Genomic DNA, 21,071 nt, shown 5'->3' with positions numbered 1-21,071 from the left:
CGCCATTCAACACTTTTCAAATTTGTGCCATAGTAGCGTAATTGAACTATCGCCAGATGTTGAAAACACCGGTTATTTTCAGTTTTCAACTAAACTAGCGCACCTGACGACTGAAGCTGAACTGATGCTTAAAACTTAATGGTTCCTGCCCACGCACGTAGCGCGATTAGGCTGCAGCCGTCTGAATTAACCAAGTGACCTGTATACGAAGTTTTTTTGGACGGTGGTGGATCGAATTCCGCATGGTGATGATGTTTTTTTTTCTGCTGAATACAGTTGTCATGACGACGATACCACGCTCTAGATTGTTTCCCTGCGGCCGCTTTGGGAGGAATTGGCGCTGAAGTCTGTATTTGCTGCAGAATGGTGTATATGGAAGTTTCCAAACCCTGCTGTCGATGCTTCTGGCACCGATGCTTGAAAGTGCTAGGAAGTTCTCACGATAGGGCGTATGTGGACGAAGTACAAGTCTTGTAAGGTATATTGGCAATCTAGGTGTTCATTTACTGCTGAGAACAGCTAGTGCTAGATAATGCTTGTTGGTTCAATACTGTCCTACGTATTTACACTATGATTGCTTCTTTTTTCAAATCATTTCGCAGCACGACAATTTATGCAATGCGTACGTTGCCTGTATGCTTTGCAATGAAACAAGAGCTTTACGTAAACAACACTTAGTCCCAAGTTAGGAAAGACGCAAGGGGCACTACTTTCAATGCCGCAAGTAGTCCCACGTATTTTATTTAATTGAGTGTATAGAGTGACTGGTGCATATAGGATGCGTCAAAGAGACTTTATTCCGAGCTTCAGATACCTCCAAGTTTGATAGAAACATAACTGCCGCAGAGCAGTTATCTCCCTACTTCCTTGTGGCTACGCCAGAGGAGCGTCTGTTAAAGCGTTAGAGGATTAATAAAGGCATTCGGAAAGGTACTTCCGGAACCAACACACCACGTGCTAGGGAGTTAAAACGCAGTCGACGAAGCTGTGCAGCTACTGTTGTATGATCACTTGGCCTTCAAAGTGATATTCATGGAATGAATAAATACTTCTCTACATGGTGAAGGACACTGAACGCTTAGAAGTGCCGATTGGTCACGTTCACTCATAAGCACAGTGCTTTTAACTTCACCTACCTGACGGGCGTGCCTGTGGTAATTGCACCTATGTATTCACATCACACAAAACATTTCTTGGTCGACGTGCATTTAGAGCCATTTGGGGAAGAGGATCGAAAAAGTTAGGTTACTCAGTCTGCAAAGGAAAAAGTTTTGCAAATGATGGCCGTAAACTAGCTTTTTGTTTCTTCTACATCCATGACTCATATGTACATCTCATATGATGTACATATATCTCATATGTACATCATAACGGAAACCTACTTTTACATCCTTGTCTACATATTAGCATAGCGAGTGCTTTGTTTGGCAGTCTTGACGCTGTAGGTACCTTAACAGGGTTCTCGCACAGCTGTCATCCCTTGCCATTCGATGCCGTTCCTGGCCACACTGGTGATAATTCAAGACTTTCTATGTCCGCCGCCATCGATGTGATGCCGTTCCTGGTCACATTATTATTCAAGACTTTCTATGTTCTTGGCCATCGGCGTAGGTGGCGATTGTGCACTCTCTCAAATTTAGGTTACACTCGACAGAAATATCCCAGAAAGTACAAAATGGTGCCGCTACGGCCATAGTTCTATCGGAAGAGCACTGTATGGGGAAATACGGAGTTCACGGGCTTGGATCCCACATGCAATAGTGGTTGCTCGTTTCTACTTTTTAATTATATATATTTCAGCCATAACATGATTACACTGCTGATTTCTCATCGATAAACACGACAAATTCAAAAAAGAGAAACATCCCTCTATGCTTTGGTCTCCTTAATCTGCGTGTCCATCCAAAAACAAGGCGATCTGGTATGTTAGTCGAATAAACAGCATGAATTCTAGTATTACGCAAATCAAAGATGACATTCCCTCCAATCTACTACGCCCATCAAATTTTCACTCCTTCAGATCTCTTTTGTCGGTATCACCTTTGCACATGTCCAGACGACTTCATAACACTGTCATTTTCGAGTTAATCTTCGGCAAAAGGAAGCCTTCAATTCTTTTATTTATCTATGTTATGTCGTGAAAAAAACATTGAAATGATCTTCCTGACAAACTCGGTGCCCTATATAACAACCAATAATTCCACGGAAAGTTGTTGCTGCGTTGTTTAGATAACTCGGTTAACTTGAGCACTGTTCTTGCTTTACAACGGGAGCGGTTGTACGGAGCCCGCAGACCCCGAGCACAGCCACATACTAGCCAAGCGACAAGTATGGCTTCCGCACCCTCGAAGGCACGGCAACCAATCACCATGAGTCCCCCCCCCCCCCCCCCCCCCCTCATCTCCCACCACCGGAGTGTAACCGCCCAGATTGTGCGATAGTAAGCGCCCGGTCGGAAAGCACCCAGAGGGCTGAGAGAGAGTGCAGAAATCGCCAGCGTCAAGCTGATATGTACAGTTATTGTAGACACATTTTGAAATCATATGCTGTTTAGTGATAATTTAATTGCACTTCGGCTACTGCTCATTGTTGTTCGCATTTTTTGATGTCAATTAATATGGACACTTCCTGTTGTTGTAAACCACTACTGCCTTGTAGAAGGGGTCATGGGCCTAGTGAAGCTCTCTAGACAGCTTTTAGCTCTTGACCCTTTCCAGGATCAATTATTTCTGGAAAAATAAATAATTGAATTGAATGTGCGCGAATCCCGCGTCGCGTCACAGCCGAGGAGCAGTAGGCGCGGAGCGCACACAAGCTAGCGTGACGTCATAGCAAAGCGCTGCATGACGCAAGAGCGCGCGGCAGCTGCATTATTATGGCCGATTCACAGCCGGAGGAAGAAGCTCCTAGCTAGCGCGCCGCGCTCATTAGCGTGAAGGCCACTGTCGCCGCAAACCCGGTCCTGCCGTGCGCCCTGCATAACTGCAGAAGCTGATCGACGCCGAGTACAAACCGGCCGTCGCAGGAAGGTGAAGGCTGCGTACGAACGACAATGGCGTAAGTACGAGCAAGAAGACGCAGCCTTGGCCGTATATGGGCCTTTTGACGGCCGCGGCCATCGATGCTAAACGCAAGAAGAGGTCGAGGGAGAAAGTTCGCGCTCGGGAAGCGTACAAGCGAGGTGGCAAGAGCCGCCTTCAGCGCACCACTTCGCCTGAGAAGAAACCGTGTTTTGCAACGTGTTACAGCGCGACGGATGAGCTTGGGCATGAGATCGGTGGCAATAGGACAATAGGTTCAGCAATACTAAGAAAAGCACCAGGGCGTACAGTCTTAACTTATCCCGCTGAATTGTCATATAGGTAACTGCGCAAACACAACAAGGACGTCACGAGCTGTTACCTGTGTGATCATGAGCGACCGACTCGCCTGTCGACGTGCTCTGCTTATCTCCTTGAATAATGTGCTGAGCAGCTAAGCTTTTTTGATGTTATTTCATCGTAGTATTTTATCTCTGTTCATTTGAGATTCTGTGATAAAACTGTATTGGTTAGTATTGTGCGATGATAAATTATTTTTGCATTTATATTTATGTCGTGAGACTAATAAACTTCTCGTGTAATTTTGTGTTCTTTCAATACACGCAAGTTCCGACTGAATGCGCTAGGGAGCCCGTAAGATACCGTAAATAAATAAAACGCAATACCACTGTCTTCACGAGGCTCTGCTTTGTTGCACTTGATTCTCACGTGGCTGAGTTTCGCAGGTTCCGCTTTCGATGATCATGCTGTGCGTCTCGTTTCTCAACGTTAATCAAGTGATGGTGGCCCTTGAACGGGATTTGGAGTACACGGAATTACCAATCGAGGTGAGACCGTGCCCTCTTCAGTGGTCCTGCAGAGTTGTTGCCATTCAGTCGAGCTCGAAAGCTCAAGAGAACTTCTTGTTGGGCTAGTTGGTAATTGATCATTGTACTTTAAAGACGCCAAAACCACACGCGCACACACACGTACGAGAGAAGAGAACGGGACAGAACGCAAAGCGCAAAGCTCGTTCGAATTTAAAACAAAGCCAGAGGCCAGCATCTAAGGTTTCAAAACGGCCCATTGCAGACGTAGAAGGTGTTTTCCACTGTAAGCCTACCACGGCGCTATTCTGAACAACGTTCTTGGGACTTTCTATTTTTCTGTAAAAGCCGTCTAGTCTCGCTCCTGAAACCTCTTGGACTTTCGGCTCACAATGCAGAAATATACTCGTTGTGGTAATGGCGCGGAATGCAAGTATTTAGTAAGTACGGCCGTAAGATGTTTGAACGGTGGGGCTGGGAGTTTACACCAGGCGGATCTTTGAATTTAGAGAGGGTACGAGTGGTGACATACGCCAAGCACTCATTGCCTAAGACTGACCAAAGGGCTGTGAGGTACACGATAGCGGAATGTACGGTCGCCTTCTTGCGGAGTGGTTGCGTTACGGTCAGTGCTTCAGCGCAGCAAAAGGGGAAAATATTAAGCAGTTTTTGGTGCCCCTATCTTGCAATTTCGCTCCATTCATGACGACGTCGAGCGGAAGTGACCTGCCCAGGGCGTACGCAAATCATGCCGGCAGTGTGCTGTGCACGATACGGAGCTACCTATCTCAAAGGTCCTTCGCTCCTGCCCGCGGCCTGTGGGCGTCGGTATCTCTTAAAAGAGAGCAAAGGCCACAAACACATCAACACTATCTAGCGCCATCAAAATCTAGTGCAAGCAATACAGACTTTTTTTTTCGGGGGGGGGGGGGGGGGGCTGCTCACTTCACAACAGAGTGAGGGCTACTGCTGAAGGTCGAAGCTGAAACGATGGTGAAAATACAGTGTGTCTAGTTTCACGGCATAGAGTACCTTTAAAACCCCGCCACCTTGCGGACTCTGCAAACGGCTCCTGCAAGCAACGGCACATTTGTCAATAACTATACTGCATGCAGAAACAGCGCGTCAGCGTTGAGTGCTTGTGCAGGGACCGAACGTTATAGAATGTGCAGAAACACGGCTTGCCAGCGAATGACAAAACTTGTTTTTGACATAAAAATTCATGAGACGGACTCTTTTTATTTGCTTGCGCGAGTTCCTGGCTTACAAACGTTTCACATTGATAGCTTGTCCACCTGAGAAGTTCATCCCGCACTGGTATCGTTTTGTTCTTCTTAATACGCTCCCTGCACAATGAGCCGGAAGGCCTACACTCTCTGATCTGGACAGATTTCCTCATTTTGCGATATACCGTGGGCAGTTTTCTAAAAGTATCATAGCGAGTAAGGACTGCCCGAACGCGTCTAATAAATGTTCGCTAGCATATACTGCTTTGCGAAGTCTAGGGCTTTGTCGTTTTGTCAGCACGAACACTACATATATGCAAGGATGATGCGGTACTTGCAAACTGTTGTCAAAATGCATGCAAAATTTCTTTGCTGTGCTGCGTTTCTGTTGGCGCCACAACTATTGCGCCCTGTTTCAGCGGTCTCATCCTGATGCTGGGATTAAACCTTAAAGTGCTTGCAAGCTCTTATTTAGCTGGCAGAAGGAAGGAAGGGCAATGGATGTGCGCCTAAAGGGCTCCTGTTTTACCGGCTGTACACAGGCGGATGTGGAACCAGAGTCCTGCCTTCCAAGCACTGCTAGTGGTCCGCCTCTCCAGCTAGACTCTTCTTGGCCAGCTGAAGGAAGCATCGAGTTCCAGGAGTTCTCAGCCTCATACAGGCCCGGGGAACTCGAGGACTGCCTGAAACACATCACATTCGTCGTACGCCCACGAGAAAAGGTTCGGCACGTAGTGTCCATTTAGATGAGAGCTACGACCATGTAGTCATCGATGTAATGGGTCAGACAGAAAAACATGGTGACATTTAGCGGAAATGTTAAACTTGCATTTTACACGCTAAGCGTCACAAAGAAAGAATGGCCTTGTGCCTTTTCCAAGTGAGGCTCGTGAGGTGGAGATAGCTTGCAAAATTATTATAGCTTTTGGCTGGATTTAGAGGGAACAAATGAGGCGCTGCGGAGCAGTGCAGGCTAACGAAAAGGGCCACGAGTGAGAGTAGTCTGTTCACCTCTCAGTTGGCCTCTCAGTTCAGTTCCTCTCTGTTGCTGCATTTGGTCTAGAATGGAGCAACTAGCACAGCTCCATGCCGCTTTAAGAGGGAGAAGGGGACTGACTCCTGGACTCCCAGCATAAGCGCACACGTATGCTGGAAAAGTAGACGGCATGACGAGCGGCGCTGAGCAGCAGTCGTACACAGAGCGCGTTCAGCGTCGCATGACAAGCCAGACCAATCGACGCTAACCAGCGGCTTTTTGGAGACCATGGGATTCAAAATTTCTGTGCTTTGGTTTTCATTGTAGACGCGTGATTCTTGGAGAGGGAACACTGCGTTGAAACCAGCTTTCCCGTGACACCAATATTGCCACGAGAGGCAGTGCAAAACCGGAGCTATTGCGCTTGAAAATCGGCGATTTTCATGGAGAATGTAGACATTTTTTGCTACCTATTGTCACAAAAATATTTTTTAAAGTCAGTTTTTTTCTGTTTACCGGGAAATGTTCCCGGAATATGATTAAGAAGGCATTAAAGATAGCAAATATAGTATTGTCTAACATCTGATTTTTTTCCAAGATTTTCACAATTTCATCCTCGCGTTCCCCTTTAAACTAGACCTGCAAATCATGTTGCTGAGTGTTGTCCCGTGCCATCAATCTGTGAATGGCAGTATCTCAGTTCAGGATCGGATATCCAGCCAGAAGTAATTTGGTGATGCATATTGGAAGGCACAGATACTGGTGTCATTGGCGTTCTGAGACACATCGTTGGGAGTGAATTTCATTACCGAAAACGTCGTATTTCGTCAACTGTCTGTGTCTTAGTAGGGAGCGCCTGCTCACCTTAAGATCAAATGCGCACTTTACAACAAGCGATAGAAAGAACTGCGTCCATTGCGAATATCGAGAACATTTTGAAAACTTGTGATGCAGGCTTCCTTACATGTCGCTCTGTACATGTCGTGAGTGTTTCTTTGTTGTGTCCAGTCTTCTTCGCGCAAGTACGTAGCCTTTCAAAGGCTTCTTTCGTTGTGAGTGTTTTACAGTTGTTTTCTCCATTAAAGACGCTCTAATGGCAACTTGTGCCAGTTATATTATCACAAAAAATTTATTCTCGGTGTTTTCCTCTTTATGTTTACGTTTCTGCGGCTGGAAATCACGTATTTATCGCCGAGTAGATGAAAGATAAATCTTCCTGCCAGAGAATACAAACTCGTGATACTCTTAGCGAGAAGGACGGATGCAACCGTTTTGCATTGAATTGCGGTAAACCACTCCACTGTATTGGGAACCGTACTAAAAAACTGTGTTCACGCACGCATTTTACTTCCGAATTCGGCGACACCTCCGTTCCGTTTCTTGGGGGGCATCTTTTGCAGCTTACCAAAGCTCCGCTTCGGCGACACCTCCGTTCCGTTTCTTGGGGGGCATCTTTTGCAGCTTACCAAAGCTCCGCTTTCGATGAGAATAGCCTCATTGGTAATAGAACTCACTCTGCTCATGACAGAAGCCATCTGCTATTGGTCCTCATTGCCCCTTTAACGGGAACAAAGCTGCCCATAGCCTTCCTCCACAATTACGTGGTGGTGGTATTTTTGGTGCGAAAACACTGCTTAACATGACCCCAAACGAGAACCTCGTCTGAAGCCTCAAAGTAACTCGTGTAAACTCGGGTTAGTTCGGAGCAGCGCCACGAAAGCTGCAGCCAATGGGAGCGTGGCCTTGAGGGTGACATTGGTCAAGCCTAGCATGGCAACAGTCCATGCAGAAATATAATAAATGTTGGCGCGACTGGGTTTCGAACCCGCGGCGGTGCCAAAAGAGCAGCTTTGCTGCCCACTGCACGAGAGCACTATGCTGTCGCCGCAGCCGATCACGCCTCGTGGAAAACTGCAACATCATCTCGCGCTGTGCATTGCATACAGTCGTTTTCATCGACTTCCATCTGCGGCGCGAACAGATCATGTTAGCTTAACTTCGGTCAGAGCTTCACAGGAGTCTAATATCGTCGCCAGGCGTGCCGACGACCCAGCAAAGCGCAACCGTGAGCAGTCAGGATAAACACATGCTAAACACTAGCCTTCGCCCGTCTACTCTGTTTAACTACGTTAGAACCCCACCAAGCCTTTTCGTGGCCACCAGGCCAGGCTAAGAAAAGCAGTCGCACCACTACCACGCCACCTCGCTGGACGCGATATCGACGACGCCCGCTCGGCCGCCTGGCTGTAGAAGCATTTCGTTGGTTAACTGGATAACGGATGAGTTTTCGGCACAGAAGGTGCAACCAGCGGGAACGGACGCAAGGAAGGACAGAGGAGGGACACTCACAACACCACCCGACTTACAGCTGATTTACTCCGGTGAAGAAAACAACACTTATATGTTATGCGCAGGAACATGTTTTCTTCATCGGAGTGAATCATTTGTGAGTGGTGATCTGTGTGGGCCGCCTCTGTCTTGTGCTGTGTCACGTTTGGCTGGCTCCACCTTCTGGGCATTATGAACCAACAAGCCCAGCCTTTTACGCTCTTCAACAAGAGTTGAAGAAGAGTGGACTTTCAGGCCAGCTCTTGTTAGGGGAACCTGCATTGAACGCAACCGACAGAAACATCATTAGACAGCAAGCATCTATTTGATGCGAACTTGAAAGAAACTGCGAGCATAAGTGAGAAGTTCCCTCTCTGAAGGCGCGGATAACTTGCTTTAAGAACACTGTACATGCCTGTTGGATTCTGTTGCCGATACGAGAGACGACGCACCCCAGGCACCAAACGTTCATCTTCTGCCTTGACGTTTAGTCCTTCGGTTTCGTCGTCTCTCGTCCAGCTGAAGACGACCATGAGGGCACGTAGCGATACTGGTGACGCGTAAGCTGCATGGGTGATTAGCCTTATGTGAGTAATGAATGCAGAACGATTGGCTAGAGCATGTGGTACAGTATATGGTACTATGAAGAGGATATTTTAGTGTGCACTGGTGCGAGAGTGCACTGGACGTGGTACAACAGCTGACAGACACAGCTATTTTTCTTTTCGTCTTTTTCAACATTTGAGTGTGGCCCAAGTACTACATCCGTCTACTCTCTAGCACCGTATTCCAGGTGTTGCGTTTATAGTAAAAGAGAGTGAGAAACCACACTGTGCCCCAACCCAGTCCGGCCACGAATATTTTTGTAGCGTGAGCTACACTGGCCGAGGTTGAGCAGTTTCGCGTGGCTCCTGGAGAGCCGTGCTGCGCATGCCCGAGGAGCAGTGACGTCACATGGTGCACAGCTGGCGCTCCGGAGCCGCTGCCGCGCGCGCTCGCCTCGCCGGTCATCAAAGAGTGCGTCATAGCCGCGGCAGACGCACTGGCGCCGGCGCGTGCCCAGCTGTGCGCCTCCGTTGCGCAGTAGCCAAGTCTGATGCTGCGCCGGAGCCGCTTGATAGCGCCTCTCATCTTGTGCGCATGCGCAGAAGTATCAGGGGGGTATACATATAGCGGGGCGTTTGCCAATGTGGTACAGCCATGGAGAAGGGGAGAGAAATTGCTGCTCACGCTACGTATATCCTGCTAAGCCACTGCTAATTTTTTTTTTTTTCGTTTGGAAGAGTTATCGTTATTCGACCACAAAAAGAGTAGCTTAATCGACAAGCGCACATGAAAAAGGGAACCATATTAAGATGAGTCGGCAGGTGAGATTTTTTTATACTGCATGTCAGTGTGCGCCAATCCTGGCACCACTTTTCTGCAAGACTGTTACTTTCCACATTGGTCTTCCAGGTGGGCATTGTTGGCCGCACCGGAGCCGGCAAATCCTCTCTAGTGTTGGCGCTGCTTCGAGTCCTCAAGAGCACCGGGGGACGCCTGCTCATTGACGGAGTGGACATCGCCTCCGTGCCCTTGCCTAGGCTGCGGGGCGCAATCACGGCAATAGCGCAGGTACATTGGGCGCCGTCAGCTCGCAGTCTGTCTCTGAGAATTGGTAGATTTGCCATGGACCAGTCGAAGGCGCTTAATATCAGGAACCATCACGGCGTAGTGATTCGAAGATGTGACGCATAAAATTATGGCTCTCACGTCATTACAGGCGCGCACATAAGGGCGAAATATATTTCTGCCAAAGCTGTGGCTGAATTCCACGATATGCTTGAAGCAGAACGTTATCTGGCGCGCCTGATACTGATAGCTATTGTTATGAAATGATGTAAAACCGGAAAATATTGACGGCTCATTTTGACTGATCCACAGCGATGAGAATAAAAAAAAAGATCGCCACATCATATCACTTTATTTTCCTTAAATGCCCCTTGTGAAGAGTTACGTAAGGAGTTAGATTTACAAGGTGGAGGCGTTGACACAGTCATGAACGCTAATGGGCAAGTTATGAAAGCGATATAGCGGGAGAGGCCGTTCCAGTCAGCTGCTACTCGACAAAAACTAAGTTGGTAAAGACAGTAGTACGGGCCCGTTCCAGTCAGCTGCTACTCAACAAATCATCTCGCTTAGATGTGCGAGAAATGATTACTTTTCCAATTTTTTTGAGACCTCAGCAGACAACACAGATGAAATTTGGAAAAAACTAAACGCACTCCTATGTCGCCGCACGAATCTAACCGTTGTTACGAAGACTGAGCGTGGCACAGAACAGATCTAGGGGGCACGTTTGGCGGACGAGTTCAATAGATGTTTTGTCAATCTTAATCCAGACAGTCCTACTGATGGCTCACTCAGTTACATCAAAGTAGTCTATCAGGAATCCCTTTTTTCTGAGCCCTCTAATAGAGGCTGAAGTTGTTTCAGTATTTAAAGGACTAAACAATAGTAAAAGCAGCGATGCAGATGGCATAAAAATGCAACCTGTGAAACATGTAATCGATATTATCACACCTTGTCTGGCCTACATATTTAACCTGTGCTTATTGCAGAGAGTGTTTCTGAAACGATTACAGCTAGCGAAAGTCACAGTGTTGCATAAAAAAAGTGATAAGAACGACATTGGTAATTATAGACCTGTGTCAATACTTCCAGTTTTCTCTAAGGGATTTCAAAAAAAATATTCTCGACAAAATAAATAACTTTCGCGATAAACACAACGTACTAACCAGGTCACAGTTTGGCTTCCGTATACACCGGTCAAAAGAACAGGCTTTACTAGAACAAAAAGAATTCATTTTAAATGCCTTTGAGCACAAAGAATTGGCCTTGGGTGCGTTTGTAGACTTTACAAAAGCATTCTACTTTCTTAACCATTCTCTCTTACATAGAAAATTAGAAGCATATGGAATACGTGGGAATGTTCTAACGCTGCTAAAACCTTATTTAAATGATCGTCAGCAGTATGTTTACCTAAATGGTTTCTCGTCAGTTGCAAAAACCAATAACATCAGGAGTACCACAGGGAAGTATACTTGGTCCCTTTTTATTTAATATCTATTTAAATGACATTGTCCATATCGACCCGAGCAATAAATATATAGTTTATGCCGAAGATACGACTATGCTTTCTTCTGCTGCGTATCCAAATGATTTGATCACTGAAGCAAACGACTCATTAGCACGACTACATGATTGGTCAAAGGCTAACGCGTTAAAAATAAACACATCTAAGACAAAGGCCATAATTTTTGGTCCCAGAAATAATAACGCCTTTATTAATACAGCTTTGTTGTTAGGTAACTCAAAAATAGAAATACTTCATGCTTTCATGACTCTTGGTGTAGTTTTTGATGAAAATCTGTCTTGGGATGATCACGTCGAACATGTTGTTTTCAAGCTTTCAAGCATCGTAGGAGTTACATACATTAATGTAGAGTTATTGCCATTAGAGGTTAAGGTCATTCTTTACAATGCATTATTTGACTCTCACATTAATTATGCTCACTTAGTTTGGGGGAGTACTACTGCTACAAATTTAAGAAAAGTCTTTAAATTGCAGAAACTAATGTTGCGACACATTTTTATTGTTACACTGGACCACCCAATTTCGCCTTTATATGAAAAATTATGGATTATAAAAATTACTCAACTCTACCTTTACCGCCTGTGCTTAACTTGCAAAAAAGATGTAAAACAAAACATAAACTTTCTTTCTTCCTTAGCTTTCTTATCAAAGAGAACACCTTCGCATGATACACGTTGTCCGGAAATTTTTAACATCGAGAGGTGCACAACAAACTACGGAAAGCAAGTGATAACTGCCAGAATAACTGCCAGAATTATTGAATATTTGTTATAGACACAACATACATCCCGAAAAAGCATCAATGAAAGACATAAAATTGTTTTTTTCGGGATTAAATCTATTTTCTTGAAGATCATTTACCTTTATCCTACTATACCTGAATTGATTTTTTTTTTGGATGCTTTATAATGTTAACCGTACTCTTCTTGTATGTAATGGCTTGAAATATACCCCTTTCTACGTGTAAATATGCATTTGTAGTTTCTGTGTATGTCTGGAGCCATGTGAATGTGACATATGTTCAATAGCACTGCTATTGTCTCAGTATGTACAAATAGGCCTGACTATTGATACTACGTTGTTTCTTTTGTTTCACGATAACTTGTTTTATTACGTGTTATTTTCATTTCTCATGATCGTTATGACGGCGCTTAGTTTTGAAATGTTGTGTTCTGTCGTCCGCTTAGCTCTGCCTTTGTGGAAGCAATTGCGTATTTTATATGGGGGGGGGGGGGGGGAGCGGGAACCAGTCAAGCGTTCCAGCTTTTTCCCCAACCTCCCCCATCATGTTGATGGAAATAAATGCTGCTATTATTATTATTATTATTATTATTATTATTATTATTATTATTATTATTATTATTATTATTATTATTATTATTATTATTATTATTAAGTTAAAAAGACAGTAGTACGGGCACGTGGGTGCAAAAATTGAAGAGGGTTACCGTTACGATGGGATCTGCGTGGTGGGGGTGCGCAGATATTGAAGATGTTTAATTGCTGGATGTTTCTCGTGTTAGAATCTACTGACCCAGCAAATATTTACCCAAAAATTCAGATCTGGTCTGTACAGTCGTCGACATCACGTTGAAGAAACTCTCTGCGCCAATTGCAGGCTTTCTGGTTGTTTCTCAACTTAATTTCAGAAAGACTTTCGCACATTACACGCCTAAATTAAAACTAATCAGAAAACAAAAAGCTGTGCTTATCATATTTAATTATCAAGTATTCACTAAATGAATGCTAAATCTTTCTTTCCGTTCACACTGCCTACGACTGTACAACTATTTCATAAATAACACACTTGAAATACTTTCGTAACCGTTGCTACAACGCGACACTTATAAATAAATGCCTGTGCTACTTTTACCAGGCAGTGTGGTGCAAGAGGAAAGAAAGGCAAGCAGGAGCTCACAGTACTTTGCATAGACCAAATACACCGCTTAGTGAGCCACTGTTACTAATTAATTCTACGTGATCACAGCGCATTCGACAGACGCACTGTTTAAGAAATTACTTTTAAAGCCGCTTTGTTATTTAAACTGAGTAAAAATGCCATCCTCTTCAACTGGCCCATCCAATTGGTGATGCGTAATCTGGCTGCTGTTTAAAGGCCTATGTACTCTTGTCTCTGACACTTAACAGGTGAACAATATTGTAGTTCTCTGTGAAGGTGATAGATATTGTTGTAGCCGCCGCAGTGGCTGAGTGGTTATGGCGCTCGGCTGCTGGCCCGAAAGACGCGGGTTCGATCCCGGCCGCAGAGGTCGAATTTCGATGGAGGCGAAATTCTAGAGGCCCGTGTACTGTGCGATGTCAGTGCACGTTAAAGAACACCAGGTGGTCGAAATTTCCGGGGCCCTTCATTTCGGCGTCTCTCGTAGCCTAAGTCGCTTTGGGACGTTAAACCCCCATAAACCATATGGTTGCAGCCGCTTATCCACTGATATAGCACACTCAGATGTTGGTATTAGTTTTGTTAAATTTAAAGCAAGTCGAAATAGTATGAACGTAACACTTTCCGAACAACGATTTCACGAACGAAGGACCCAGCGCTCATTCGCGGAACCCTGAGGGAGAACCTGGACCCTACTGGCAAGCACTCGGACGACGACCTCTGGTGCGTCTTGCGGCAAGCGCACTTGGACCAGTTCGTGCGTCGCCATCCAGATGGCCTTCTTCTCAAAGCGGGTGATGGAGGCGAAAACCTCAGGTGCAGTTTCTTCAAGCTTATCCTCGCGGTAGAACATGCAAGACGACAGTACTCGGTTGAAGGAAACGTGCCGTTTCTTGACCTGTTAGTATTTTGGGGTACATTGACATTAGTTTCATAGTTTAGATCGGAATGGGCTGCCAGCAGAGCAAAATATGGGTGCATCGAGGGCAATATTTTTGATATGCGGATTCCTGGCTGTCTTCGGAGTTCTGTTGAGCTTGTTTATGGCTTATACCTGACGTTGGGGTAGCGATCTAACGGTGATCTATTGCATTGTATTCTGGACAATTGGGATGAACACGCAAACTGTGGCTGGCACTCGTCTCACATAGATTCCACGCGTAGTATATGCAGCCTCTGTTCCTCAGAATTAAAGAAGGCCAAAGTTCAGAAATCTCAAAGCACAACACTGGCGAGTTTCAGTTTTCTGTGCGCTCCAGCACGTATTTAAAGCAGGACCAACACGTGAGAAGTTGCCAGCTATCCTCACTTAACCTTAAGCGTTGAGACTACAATACAGTTGACAGATCTAGACGTACCCATGTATGACCGGTGTGTTGGTGCACACGAGCCAAACCGGTTAAGGTGGTAACGAGGAAGAGGAAACAGTACAAAATGATATTCTGGTCAAAGATGGCGGTGCAGCGTTCAAGGCATACATCCATGGAAGGCGCTAAAAATTTAGATCGCTATAACCGAGACGGCCAGCTGCTTGATGGCATTGCTTAACCAGACATCGTGGAACTGTGCCTTTGAGAGAGCGAAATCATACCAGTCGATATGCATTCCCGTTGAACTCGCAGTGCCGGCCAACGGCAGCTGGTGTGCCTGGCGCGCGCCCTCCTGCGGAGGTCGCGCATCCTGATTCTTGACGAGGCCACCTCTCAGATGGACGGAGACACGGACCGCCTCATACAGGCTACGCTAAGGGAGAGCTTCGCGGGGAGCACTGTGCTCACTGTGGCGCACAGGATACACACTGTGCTGGACTACGACAGGTTGGTCCACACTTTCCAAGAGATAGAACAAAGCCAGTATTGTCTTGTGCATGGAACATGAATAGGTTTGATTTATTGGTTTATTAGGGTTTAACATACCAAAGCGACTCAGGCTATGATGGGTACCTTAGTGGAGGGCTCAGAAAATTTCGACCAACTCGGGTCCTTTAACGTGCACTGACCTCGCACTGTACACGGGCCTCCAGAATTTTGCCTTCATTGAAATTCGCCCACTGTGGTGGGGATCGAACCCGCGTCTTTCAGGTCAGCAGCCGAGCGCTATAAGCACTGAGTCACCGCGGCGGCGAAACATGAATAGCGTTAACAACAAACCGCAGAGCCGTTTTCGATATTAGCGACATGTATCAGGAAAAACCACAAATAAGGCAGTGCAGAGGGACATGGGCTAGGCATTGTTGCAAGCGCCAGAAGAGCTGTGTAAAATAACGTGTGAAGAACTGCTGAAGAAAAAGAAAGTAAAGCGATGGGAAGCTTACAGAGTGCTTGCAAAGAAAAAGCGTTGGGTCACCATGAAGGAAAGAGACTGGAAACTAGATAGTATGTAAGATTTCAGTACTGCGAAAGACAGAACATAAATTCAGCTTCAGGAGATCAGAGGGTTTGAAATAGGTCATTTGAATAGAAAATAAGCAGACCCTGGGTCTGTCTAGAAAAAGGAAAATCAAGAAACAATTGCTCTGTGAGAAAAAAAGGCAGTACCCTTTTTTTAAGGAAGATACAGGTTCTTAGATTGCGCAGCTAGAAAAAATAATAAACCTGTGATAATACATGGTGTATCTGTGCAATGCGCTGTATATCTCAAGAAATACGCTATAGTATTTTACTATAAGGCAACTATATGCAGCTGAATGATACTGTTGGCCTTTGCCTTGGATATGATAAAACATCTCACATGATCTGTTGTGCTTGAGTAAAATTTCGCCTTCGTAAGCTCTTTGCGGGCAAAAGCGATGCTCCTACATCCCGATAGTCCCAAACCATGCAGACGCCTGTGTTAATAGCACGTTTTCTAGATCCAGGTTCTGAACTGATTTAAGTAGGTGCCAGCAAGATCTTGTTCTTATCGAATTTCATATGGAAATTGTTCGACTGTGGAAATCGCGAGTCCATCCCGAAAAACCATTGGCACTTACGAAATTTTTTTCGACTCTCAGCAGACTGTCCATCAGCTTTTGGCAATAAAGCTTATAGCCTTCCATAAACAAATGTTATACACAGTATATATCTGATAGAAAGACTGTAGACAATCAAAGATTTATGACCATGCACCTTTGGGAGACTTTAGTCTGTAGACAGTCTATAGACAAATAGAGAAATTAAATATCTGTTGTAATGTATTAGAGTCTATAAGAAATTTACAGAAAGTCTATAAACCATTTGTATAAAGACGCTGCGCAAAACAAGAAGAAATAGCGCATTAGCTGACTTTCCTACAGTGCAAAAGGTTTCCAGTTATAGTACATTTCACCATTCTTTACAGGATCATTGTCATGAACGGAGGACGCATCGTTGAAAATGCACCTGTCGCGGAACTCCTGTCAAACAAAGATTCCATATTCTTCGCCATGGCAGCCAAGGCTGGCATTTCGACCGAAAGCTACCGGCAAAGACACCGAATGCTTTGTAATACAGAAGTGATTAGGTTATGATTAATAAAATATTATAATTTTGAAGCGAAGACTCACGTTTCCAGTGGAATGTCGCTCGCTGGGAAGTAACAGGGGCCCCCGTCTTTTCACTAGCAAAAAGGCTTCCAAGCGTCACTCATAGGTTAATTTCTGATGTCTTAATAAATATTTAAACCTTCTCATTCCGAACACTACCGACGAGTTTAGGGTTTTATGGGGCCAGAGAAATTACCTTCCTGATTTCGTTTTAAAAGAAGGCAAGAATCCAAGGCAGAACTATACAGCAATCGACCATTTTCAGCACATTCCTGCGGTGGCAGTTTTAAAACATATGCACTGAGTAGGGGTTCTGTATCGCGTTACACTCAGGATGTATGGACGTTTGAAAAAAGCTAATGACTGCATTGTGCGCAATAATGTGGGAAGGAAAAAAAAAACAGGGGAAATTCAAAAATAATAGGCAGAAGGAAAAGGAGGCCGTAAGGCGAAGAAAGAAAATAAAAGAACGCTACCAATGATAAGGAGCATTCAGTCGTTTCATATAAAACATGAATGCGTAAGCTTGACGTTCAATCCTCTTCATATTCAGAGAAGGTAAATCTACGCGAAAAAAAACGCACACGTGCAAAAAACAGGATACAGACGACCACAACTCTCGTGTTCGGCCGTAGCCTTTCGTGTGTGTTGTTTTCGCGAAACTACCCCATGTCTTAAGTATTACAAGAACTAGCCCGAGGACATGTTCTACTCAATAAGCACCTAAAAATTTCTTTCTCATCATCCCGATATTACTAAAAAGTGTTTATTAGTTCGATACCTTTGTGGTTGGCTTTAATTTCATTCAATTTTAACCACTGTGATAAAGATGGTTTACGCAAATCTGGCACGCCCGTCGGGCCGCACACAACTGCACTAGTGCTAGAGAAACATCACTAAAGCATTGTGAAGCATAACCTTGCACTTAGTAAGAATAACACTTTGCATACGTGCAATAACGTCAACGACAGATGCAGTTTGTACTGGAAGTCATCAGCATACACATTCCAGGTAAGTGCTCTCAAAGCTTTCACCCTGAATATTAACAGAACCTCCGGTTTTAAGTTGTTCATATTCTTGAAACTGACTTATTTTCTTTGTTTTTTTGTTTTTGCTGTTGCCGAGTAGAAAATTACTTACGATTTCTTACGTTCTATGCTTAAGCAGCTCATGACGGCGTAAGCTTATGAATCATTTACTGCTGTTTTACCCTCATTTATACATCTATTTAAAACATTATCTCTAAGAACAATTTTCGTGTCATTCACATACTAAAGAAATGAAGTGTTATTTCTCGAATTTGGGTTCTCATTTATTTAAATAAAATGTAACAGGGTTCCAGGTGGCAGATCTGGTCTGCTGGAAGGCGGCACATCTTTTGCATCTCCGAATTGCGTCTCGTTAAAAACAGGAGTTAGGAAGTTTACGAGCGGTCCCTCGCATCGTGTATTTTGATCTCTAGAGAAGAAGAAAACGATTAATTAGGTCAAGATCCTTCTAGAAACCTATACATATCTACGCCTTCATCTTGTGTGAGATGCCATTCCCATCAGTTCATAGGGATGGCTGCTCTGCCGGAGGCATTCATAGCATTTTGAGGATCAGTTGTGTTCATATCTGCCAACCATGCTGCCGCTGGAATAGACATGCCCGTAGAGGTTGGTGCCGGGATAATGAACTATGCTGGCTTCGCTGTAGTTTACACGCCCATTGTGTCGTATGGCATGGCACCGATAGAAGTCGTTCATTATGTCCATAGAGCCAGGATGACGGTGCACATTATGAGGGCCAGCAAAGAGAAGCTGTAGGAATTGACCTAATATGGGCGGTGCAATTGTTTATCCCTTTCTGCTACTAAAACGCTCTATGACTAATTAATGTCACATTAAAAACCTGGGCTGACGGTATAAAGTGATATTTATTTGAACGCAGAAACCACGGACATGACCGGCACGTCTGCTCACGGGACAAACTGCACCCTTATTGTTTATTACAAGAAGAAAGTTAACGAAAACTAAAATCTGAAACACGCTGCCACAAAGTGTTTTTTATTATGCGCACTTGTTTCTTTCTTGCTTTTCTGGGGTCCCGCACGTTTCTTATTTTGAGACTGCGTGCTACAGATTTGCGGTTTCTTCTTTGCTAGCTTTTTGTCGCAGTTAACCACTATGAGTGCTTTTGGTCCTATGTCTAAAGGTCTCCTACTTATCCGCGTTTATTTTACCTGCAATAACTATGGACTAACACAATGCGCTTTGAAAGCGAATGCACGCTTCCCGCTGAGCAGCTGCTTATGTAACGGTGCTCTGGACAGCACTACTTTTGTTACACACTCACTGACACGCCGTGAGCTCCACCACGAGGGCAAAAATGGGTGCCCACGTACGGCAACATGTGGTTCAACCTCACTGGTAAGGACGTCGCTTTGTGAAGGGATGCTTGGATGTGTATAGCATTCCCGGTCAAGTCTGCACATTGAATCACACGAAAATGCGTCGCATAACCCATACACTCTATATTGATCGCATAACATGACACGTATCACCTATCACCTCGTATCACACGTATCACCTGACATGTGGGTCATATTGTTACAAACCAGAAGATGGGCAGTCGTAGACGTACAGCGGAACCTGAAAGCGGTAGAGATGAATACCAAAAACCTAGCCCAGCCCGAGCGCTCCTCACGGAACTGAGTCCATTTCGTCGTCTTCAAGGCTCAGCGCGGAGGCGGTCTAAGACAGGCGAGTGGCAATATGTCCCATCGGTCAGGTGACCCATGACATTTGGTCCTGTGGGCTTGGCATCAGTGTATAGAGATGACGGCCATGATGCCCGATGGAGTTCTAGCTGTAAAACCGAACTCCTATCTAAGTAACTGGCCGTGCGCAAGACGTGCAATCAGAAGTGCTCAATTTTAATGCCTCAGCTTAAGTTGATACTCTTTGGCACGAATATGATATTCAGGGTGACGGCAGGAGCTAAAGTTCGTGCATTATTGTTTGTAGCAATTGACAGCGCTATCACTGCAGGCGGAGCGAAAGAGGCAATTGCGCTGACGCCGAGTGTTTATCTGAGTTCTATTCCCTCCCATCTCACATCTTCGGAGGTGCTGTTGCTCAAGATGCGAAGCACAACACCTGATGTGGCGGCGATGTTCACATTGAGCGCGTTAACCTGTTGGGAGTGCGCGCTCTTGTGGAACACCACAGATATTCAAGGGCTGAATGATATAATTCTTCACTGCACTGTTCCATAACTCTCGAAGCCACCGCGACGTCAAGTAAGGACTGAAATCTGGAAACTATGCGATGTAAGCCTTGACTGGCTCGCTTTAGTGGCTTCGGTAGCGATTATTAAAGCAGTGCTAGGAAATAATTGTTCACGTGAAAGTGCGAACATATTGTTTATTGTTAGGTTTAACGGCCTAAAGCGACACATGGGATATGATAGAATCCGTACCCTATCGAAAAACCCCGTATATATGTGTCATATGTGCCTAGCCCATACGAGATTATGGAATATGTGACATACATGTCACATGTGTCTCGTATGTAATCTATTGGAACTGAGAAGCGCTGGGCTGGAATTGAAAAGATGGGAACGATAAGATAGCTGCGATACAATTTCGGAAAGTAAAAGAAGTAAACAAAAGTACTGGGCGAAAAAAAAACCATGCCCAATAAGATTCGAACCACCATTCTCTAAATCGACACCATACTACACTAACCACGACTCCAAGACTGACACTTTTTTTCTTTATTGCATAGATTCTTGCCGAAAAGAAAACTCTAAACACGCTTACGCCATAAAACACTAGGCCAACATACCCCTGCATGACTCTTCCATCCAAACCATCAAAAGTGCGGGAGGCACACACATGCATCCAGATAGGAGAGCCAGCTAGGCAGCTCTTGCAGGACAGCATTTACTCCCCGCACCAAAGCGCAACCCTCCCGGACGACTGGAGACATGCGGAAATAGTAATGATTCCGAAGTCCGGAAAGACTCCAAACCTGGACAATCTTAGACCCATTTCCTTAACACCATGCTTGGGAAAAGTGTACGAGAGAGTTGTGCAACACAGGTTGCAGACCCACCTTGAGGACAACGACCTCATGCCGCACACTATGTTTGGATTTCGAAAATACCTATC

At 45.0% G+C, this 21,071-nt stretch overlaps 1 protein-coding gene across 1 annotated transcript in view; it reads left to right on the top strand.

Moving 5' to 3' along the window:
• The window catches only part of LOC144107840 (ATP-binding cassette sub-family C member 2-like), a 91,462-nt gene extending 74,540 nt beyond the window's left edge, over positions 1–16,922 (top strand). Inside the window, exons 22-27 of the mRNA XM_077641053.1 lie at positions 3,767–3,868; positions 5,616–5,795; positions 9,833–9,991; positions 14,063–14,229; positions 15,036–15,230; positions 16,732–16,922. Of these exons, the coding sequence (XP_077497179.1) occupies positions 3,767–3,868; positions 5,616–5,795; positions 9,833–9,991; positions 14,063–14,229; positions 15,036–15,230; positions 16,732–16,900 (972 nt within the window). The 3' untranslated portion in view covers positions 16,901–16,922. The remainder of the gene's footprint in view (positions 1–3,766; positions 3,869–5,615; positions 5,796–9,832; positions 9,992–14,062; positions 14,230–15,035; positions 15,231–16,731) is intronic.
• The last annotated feature ends 4,149 nt before the right edge of the window (positions 16,923–21,071 follow it).

The sequence above is a fragment of the Amblyomma americanum genome, chromosome 10, assembly GCF_052857255.1.
Source record: "Amblyomma americanum isolate KBUSLIRL-KWMA chromosome 10, ASM5285725v1, whole genome shotgun sequence".
In the NCBI taxonomy this organism is placed as follows: domain Eukaryota; kingdom Metazoa; phylum Arthropoda; class Arachnida; order Ixodida; family Ixodidae; genus Amblyomma; species Amblyomma americanum.
Note: the sequence above shows the minus strand (reverse complement) of the source record. Positions and strands in the feature narration are given on the sequence as shown.